At 35.1% G+C, this 8064-nt stretch overlaps 1 protein-coding gene across 1 annotated transcript in view; it reads left to right on the forward strand.

Moving 5' to 3' along the window:
• The window catches only part of LOC105625599 (transmembrane and TPR repeat-containing protein 1-like), a 31130-nt gene extending 29057 nt beyond the window's left edge, over window positions 1–2073 (forward strand). Inside the window, exons 7-8 of the mRNA XM_012206920.1 lie at window positions 661–790; window positions 1888–2073. Of these exons, the coding sequence (XP_012062310.1) occupies window positions 661–790; window positions 1888–2073 (316 nt within the window). The remainder of the gene's footprint in view (window positions 1–660; window positions 791–1887) is intronic.
• The last annotated feature ends 5991 nt before the right edge of the window (window positions 2074–8064 follow it).

Genomic DNA, 8064 nt, shown 5'->3' on the forward strand with positions numbered 1-8064 from the left:
TATATATATATATATATATATGTATATATATATGTGTGTGTGTGTGTGTGTGTGTGTGTGTGTGTGTGTGTGTGTGTGTGTGTGTGTGTGTGTGTGTGTGTGTGTGTGTGTATGTGTGTGTGTGTGTGTATATATATATATATATATACACTCGTAAGATCACGAATATTAGTATCATTCTCGTCAATCAACTTTTCCTCTTTTACGCCTCATAAATACGATGTTCGGACGTAAGTGGAAAGATCAGAGATAAACTAGAGCACAAGTGACGCGTAAAAAAAGAGTATGTTACTTACGAATTTATTTTATAGAGTGTGCTTTTGGATGTTGAATAATGATACTGGAATTACATCAGCGCGAAAATTTATACCGAGGAAAATTTTAAATGTGCAAAGAGAGAAAGAGAAATAGAGAGAAAAAGAGAGAAATAGAGGAAGAGATTCAATTTATAAAGAGGAAATAAATCTTCATTCTCTCCAGCAATTATTGATCATTTCTATAATTTAAGGAATGGACCTCTGAGAAAAAAGCACGCTTTTGCTCACGAAAATATTTTACAGTTTGCTATGCAACACAATTTTATACAAATCACGAAAGCAAATGAATATAAATTATGTAATACGCTATAACACTGGAATTTTATTTTTCTCTTTGTTTCAGATGGCATTTAATGTTACGAGCAAAACGAGGAGGCTTCATCTATCGCGGAGACTTGTATATTCGTGCGTGGGAGTTACAAAGCGAGTCTCGTCAAAGGACTCATCAACATCAACGGAATCTCTGTATATCGGTTAGTAGTTTCGGTCATATGAGCATCGTGTGTATAGTAGCAAAGTTTCAGTTCTCATATTGCCGTCTGCTATCTTAATACAATAGTACTTTTGTCTATCATAAAATGGATAATCTTAAAAGTTATTACTAGCACGATACGATGCGCGAATTTCTTTCGTTTCTACAAGACTGATTAAGATTCTTTGGTCATACCATAATTCTGATTAAATGGATGTAGTTCCGTTTAGTCTCTTTTCTTCTGTCTTTCATCATTCCGGTCCCATTTCAACTTAGTTTTCTCAAGAATGACTTGTTCTACTCATTAAAGATTTAAGTACTTGCACATTTAGCCACACATTATCCTCTTACCGTTTTGTCTGGATTAAATCGCTTTTGTGATAATCACATGCACACTGATAATAAAGCTGCCTTTTTGCTAGAACATTTATAAAGCTTTAGAAATGAGAATACTTTTCTGAAGTCACGCAAAGGAAAAATGCAGTCTTTTCTCTTTTTTTTTTGTTCAACGAATTTGTACGTATCAAAGAAAGCATATAAACGTACATTATGCACATACTTTAAATTTTGATCACACATATACATAAATCATAAATCAAACTTAAATATATATAAATCATAGTGACATGATAGAATTTGAAATATTTGGGTGCGTGCAAAAGTAACGTTAGCCATGACTAAAAGCATGACGTGTACAATGAGTAAAATTTGTCAAAGTTACATAATTCTGAAATTGTATTTAGCTCAACTAGAAACTTCTGTATTTAAACTGATATTCAGCATTAATATTCTCAAGTTCTCATATTCTCTCGGTATTCAAAAGCAATACTATTAATTAATTAATGTATCGTATCATTACTATGTGTAATTTAACCATTTAACTTTTGCAGTTATGTGTCTTCAAATGTAATAATCGTTTAATATCGCGTTAATTTCGTATATCAATAACGTTCTTCGCATTCATCATGAACAATCGTGAGTGAGTTACGCGTAGCAGTTTACCCCAGTTTACCCGTCCGTACAACGTACGCCGCAGTAATCTGTAAATCACAGAGAGATCGCAAATTTCGCTGGAGCATCGGCAATTGTCTGTTGTAGGAGAATGGATGTTCGAGACCGCGCGTGGCCAGCGTGTCGGTGCAACTCGAACAAGACAGCAACAAGTCGGAACAGCTGCAACGGGCGCCGCGTTGTAACGTGCGTACTTGCAGACAGCCAAGAAAAGGGAAGACGCGTGTAACCGCGCCCACTCTGCTCGTGCAGAATTTTCTGGAGACGCTTTAGTCCGCCCCAATTGGGGAACGGGTCTACCTCCTGCTCGTTCGCCAGCTGAAAACAGGCCGTGAAAGATGAAGGAAGAAGCGCGATACTTCGACCGCGTAGCAGCCTCGTCCGACGATCGTCAGCGACGAAGAGAGTCCTATTATAGTGGAATGCCTGAATATTTTTCGTATGCTGTGTTTGTGTGCTATCTAGGACCGCAAGCCCGACCTGTCGCGGATCAATCACGATAACGAAATTTAAGAAGGTACGCATATATCGTTATCGTTTATATATATGTGTCCTCGCGTTCTTCGTGGCATCCTGTTTATCCTGTCGATCGGACAGCGACGATGCGAGTCGCGGTTCTCTTCGAAAAAATAAAGTCGCTAATAAAAACAAAAAATAAAGAAACAGATGCCTGCTCCGTAGATAATCTTTGGCTTCGAACGTCGATATAACGTTCTGAAATCGTTCGCCAGGACAAATGACAATGTGCGCTAATGGTGAGAATCGAATGCTAGAATTAAATTCCTTGAAAATTATTTTGCCACTTTTAAATTCAATATAAGAATATTTAACGAGAGAGGACCAAGGGAGATTCGAGCGAACTTAACTGTGTGCGATAAACGATTATAGCAAGTTTGTTAATAAACGCGTACTTAATCAGATATAACTTAGAATCGTGTGCATTCAAGCGTGTATCTACCTATACTTTTGAAACGTGATAATTGTAATTGGTAATATAGTTACATGTAGTACGACGTGTTTCTATAAATATTTGCTGTATCTCGTGTGTGCTTTCAACGTTTTTACGATGTCCGTTTCGGTGCAGCTTTATCGCTGCACCGTTGTATATGTAATACCAGAAAGACGAAGTATGTATTTTAAACAGTATAAAAAATTGAGGATTGCATTCGTGAAAAATATCTCTCGACATAAAAGTTTCGTTCGAAAAGTCAGCGAAATTACAATTATTTCAAAAATACTTGATTTATATGAGTGTCAGGTTATCATTATATTAAAAATAAATTTACCTTGTTTTCAAAGAGAATTTACCTTGTTTTCATGTATGCATAAACATTTATAATTTTCATTACCAATAAACACATACATACACACACACACACATACGCACACACATACATACACTATAAGAAATAAAATATTAGCTTTAACTTAATGAGATATAGTGAACTTCCTGAGAAATGCAAAAGTGTTAAAATTAACATTTTGTTATTTTAACATTTTTGCATATCTCAGAAAGTTCATTATACGGCATTAGGTTAAAATTAACATTTTATTTTTTTACATACACAATCATTCTTTGAGATATAATATTTTTTTTTACGCCGAAGATGAAAGCTGTACACGAAAAATGAAATTATGATGAATTTTATCTTTTTCATAATAAAATATGACAATAGCACAATGCATGAGAAGAGAATACGCATATACTTTTGAGACTCTTTTTCTCGGATCGTACTTTGTGTTCCTCTCTCGTAGATACGCAATTTTACGCACGTAAATACACGGTGCCAATACTAGGGTAATGAATGTGCCGCTAATCTGTGGCATTTGGTATGGCTTTTGTATGAAAATTAAAGAAACAAATAATTTTAAAGAAATACATTCTTCGATGAGCTTGGTACGGCAATGTTCTATTGCAAGTATATCGTAAAAAAGAATTTCTATGAAAGCTTTTTTCAACATTTATGAAAAAGGGAGAGAGAGAGAGAGAAAGAGAGAGATTATCTCTGTAGTATTTTTTATATTGATTAAATATTAATATCAAAATTATTACTTTGACTGTAATAAATAAACGAAAATTGAAATTAAATAAAAGAATTAAATAAAATATTGCTGGAAACATTTAAAATAATTTAGTTAAAAATAATTAATTTAATTAAACCAATTTTGTGATTAATAATTCAGCATATAACGTAGCAAAACAAATAAAATATAATCTGTTAATATTATTATACAATGTGACGAATTTAATTTGTATGTTACTTTACGAATACTTGCAAAACTTTGTCAAAACTTAATAGAAGACCAATGTATATACCTGTATACAAAAAAAGAAATGTTACATCGAAAATTTTGTCGATGCTTATTAAACTTCTCTACTATAAATTATTGTCATGTAATATCGTTATAACAAACTCGAGTAAATAAATTTTGGCCATCCGGACACAACGGCCTGTGGTATTTCGCAGAACGCTGCGAATAATGGGAAAAATGCAACGAAACGAGAATAAGATCTAAACTATAATGGTATATGGAAATGATAATGCATATGTATGAAGTTACATTTTCAGTTACTATATTTTTCTGTCTGCGACTCTTGTTTATTATTTGCAGCTCGGATATCTTTATTGCAGTATTTTATTTTGTGATAAACATTAAATAGAATATATCAAATTTCTTCGTTTTAATTTGTATCTAATATCAGAGTTACAACATATAAATTATATTTATTTAATACTTTTAGATTCTATGTAGATGAATATATAAATTTGATTTTTTTATATATTATCCTATATTAACAATCAATCAAATTGGAAAAAAATTTAGTTAATAAAAACGTTAACATAATGTGTAAATTATGCGTTAATCGGCCAGCGTCAATCAGAGTTGCAAAAATTTTTCGCAAGCATTTACTATCATTATAATTAAGAGATGAGGAATCAAGCTTTCTCCTCGTAGAAAACATATGAATGAAGCTATTAAAATAAGAGGTCATAGGAGAGTTGCTCATTAGCTAAGGTAAGAAATAAAATACGTGGAAGCTAATACATTTAATACAAGGTATGGAAGTGAGCTGAGTATTCTATTTTTCGTACGTTTAAGCCTTAGGCTTTTCTCCAATTTTAATGGAAAATAAGCATTTAGCATCACTGCATTTCATTATGAATTCCATGAGATAGCATAGTTGCATATATAAAAATTACATTACTCGTGACAGATACGTCTATTCTGCTATATTAGGGAAGACAATTTTGTGATATTACGTAATGGTAATTAAACGTTGAAAAAATCCGACGGTTAAAAATAATTTGCAATTCATATAGCTGCAGGAATTGAGCCCCGTACTTTCTATGTAAATGTCAGCAAATATAATTCGATATATATTACAATACATATTTTATTTTTATTCTAACAATCCCTTTTTTTTTATCAGGACGTTTGGCCGATCGACAAATCCAACAGCCAATTAGTGTTATTATCAAACGGAACTAACGGGTGAAATGTATAATCATTAAATAATTAATATTATCGATCCGTTTAACAGCACAGACGAAAGAACATTTTTAAAAAAGGTGTAAAATTGGAAAATTCGCGATATTGAAATGCGAAAGTTTGGCATTAGAAATTGAACGTGGGGCCGTGTATAATTAGCCGCAATTTAATTAGTCTAGGTTACTACTCGATAGACCAGTTTGTATATCTAATTACGATACGTTATTACTCATACTCATTGTGAATAATACAGCAATTATAAATTATCATAATAAAGTGTATGTTTATATACATATATCCACGTATGTTTGATTTATGTGCTGGTATCCGACAATATTGGCGATTCCAGACTACCCATACCTAATCAATTATCCAGTTTTCCCTCGTTTAATTATGGTCGTCCGGCCAAAATTGCGGTCTCGTCGACCAAGCTACGGCAAATTTACAGATCGCCCTTCCTCCCACAAGCATGGCAAGAATAGGTCGACAAACTTTAGCCGGAACTAACATGATAGCACGGCCATAATTTTCATTAAGTGTGTAATGTGCATTTGTTACTGCAATTGTAATAATTTATCGCAATTACGGATATGTATTCACCGAAAGATCATTTATTTAGTATTGTCAAACTGGTGCATTTGCTTAAATTGCAAGAATCATGTAAAATTGCATATATTCATTTCTCTGCCACGCAAATATTCCATATTTAAATTTAACGAATTTTCTTCGATATTGATTATTTAAATAAATTTTTGTTTTTAAATAAATATGTTTTGTTTTAGAGTAATAAATTTGTCTGCGCATACATAGACTTTTCTATATCAATGAAACACGAGTCGACGTTGAAGGACCGACTGGGATAAATAATCGTACGCGATTCTTTTCATTTTGTGAACAAATACGTGCACGCTCATAATCGGCACACACCTGAGCAAATCTACCAAGCCGCGCGCAGGTGGTTTTGAAGAGTCACTGGCATTATGTTCGGCTCACAATGAGCGCGTACTAACACTCTCACTCTATAGTCGGCAACGCCTGGAAATAATGGAGCCTGCCGCAATGCAGAATTTCGGTGCCCCGGTAAGTATCGTGTAATTTTAACGGTAATTGCCGGCGGTTTAAACGCGCCACAATTGAAATAACTCTTATACCACACCACTATTATAGAATGTCAATATAAAAGGTGTGTGAGTAAAAATGAGAATTTTGAATTTTATATTATTATATAGCAGTCTCTCTATTTTTGTCTGCAGCACGTTATTTGTCAATTTTGACCTCAAAATGACGACAAATAATATCGAAGCTGAGACGCTTTGTCACCACGTCATTTATCAGAAAACGTTATTTACCTACATCATAACAATTTCGAATTATCAGGATATTCTTACATCGAGAAAGTTTTCTTCCTAGTTTTGCGACCTCAGTCTCGATTTTCTAAAAAGGGGTTATATGCTGCATTTCAGTCACGTACAGCTAGCAAATTACTTTTCACTGAGATCTTTGAACTTGTAACAATTTTTCTTTTATCATAATGTCCTTTCGTACCATTAAATGCGCTAGAAAATCACGCGCCGATTCTGGTCAGCAACAACTATTCCTTTCCCGTAGTTTAAGTTCACGCTATTGACTTTTACGACTCTATATCTCATGTCTATGTAACAAGAAAGCGAAAGCATTTATAGATGCATTGTGCGCCAAGCCGCGCGTGTGCGATTTGATTTACATTGTGCGAAAGTCGGCTATCACATTTTCGATAGGCGGATTTGCCGATAATAGCAGATGGATCTGCATGATCCGGGAACCAAGTGGGAATACGAATCCGGACATTATCCTGGCACACTGTGACGGCTCGCTAACGTAAAACGGATGCATGTACGTTCCGCTGCATCGAGTATGGGTACGTGATCCGTATATATTCGCTTCAACGCAACGATCCGGGATACAAAGGTCACGCCTTCCTCTGTGCCTAATGACCCTTAACCTCTGTCCGGAAGCCTGGGATCTTTTAAACGTTGACGTGACGCTTAACGGCAGTCTGATGCAATCGACAGCTAACATCGTGAGATCCGACTTGCGTATTATTATGAAAGACAATAGCCGCCTGGCCGGAGTAGAGGCGGTCCAATGTCGGATATTATAATCTCGATTCCCCAATATTCGCGCTGACCATTAACGTCATCGATACCCCGAGATCATCGGCGAAGCTGATTAAACCATTTTCGACGTACGCCTACATTATTTACGCGCAGATTCGCGCAAAATCCTTGACCAACTATGCCCCATCGATCTATTATCTTCATGTAAAGCGGATTTACGTACGAATACAATCGGCTGGTTAAATTAACGACCCCGTACTTTCCATCCCGCCGCCGCCGCCATGCATAGCCATGATGCATCGTCGTTACGATAAAACTCTCCTGGGAGGTATGCACGAGCGTCGGGATAAAGCACTGAGATATTAAATCGCGACCGGACCTTATTTTTATCTATCCCTGTGAAATCTCCGGATCGCAACGTATTAGACGTATTTCATGGAAGGACAAATTGTCTATATTGGTATGAGAAGAAGGAATCAGTGACACGAGAAAAGCATGGGTGTCGACACATATCTTGCGCCTATGTGTTATTTTTTTTCTTTCTTTTTTTTTATTAACGTAATGTTTCTACATATATCGAATACGCACGTTACTTGTCGATTACTATGCCCTTCGAAAGTTTCTATTCCCTTGAGACCGTTTTATCCTTACATTCAGTACATTCCTTACTGCCGAG

The sequence above is a fragment of the Atta cephalotes genome (genome assembly GCF_000143395.1).
Source record: "Atta cephalotes unplaced genomic scaffold scaffold00003, whole genome shotgun sequence".
NCBI classification, from domain to species: domain Eukaryota; kingdom Metazoa; phylum Arthropoda; class Insecta; order Hymenoptera; family Formicidae; genus Atta; species Atta cephalotes.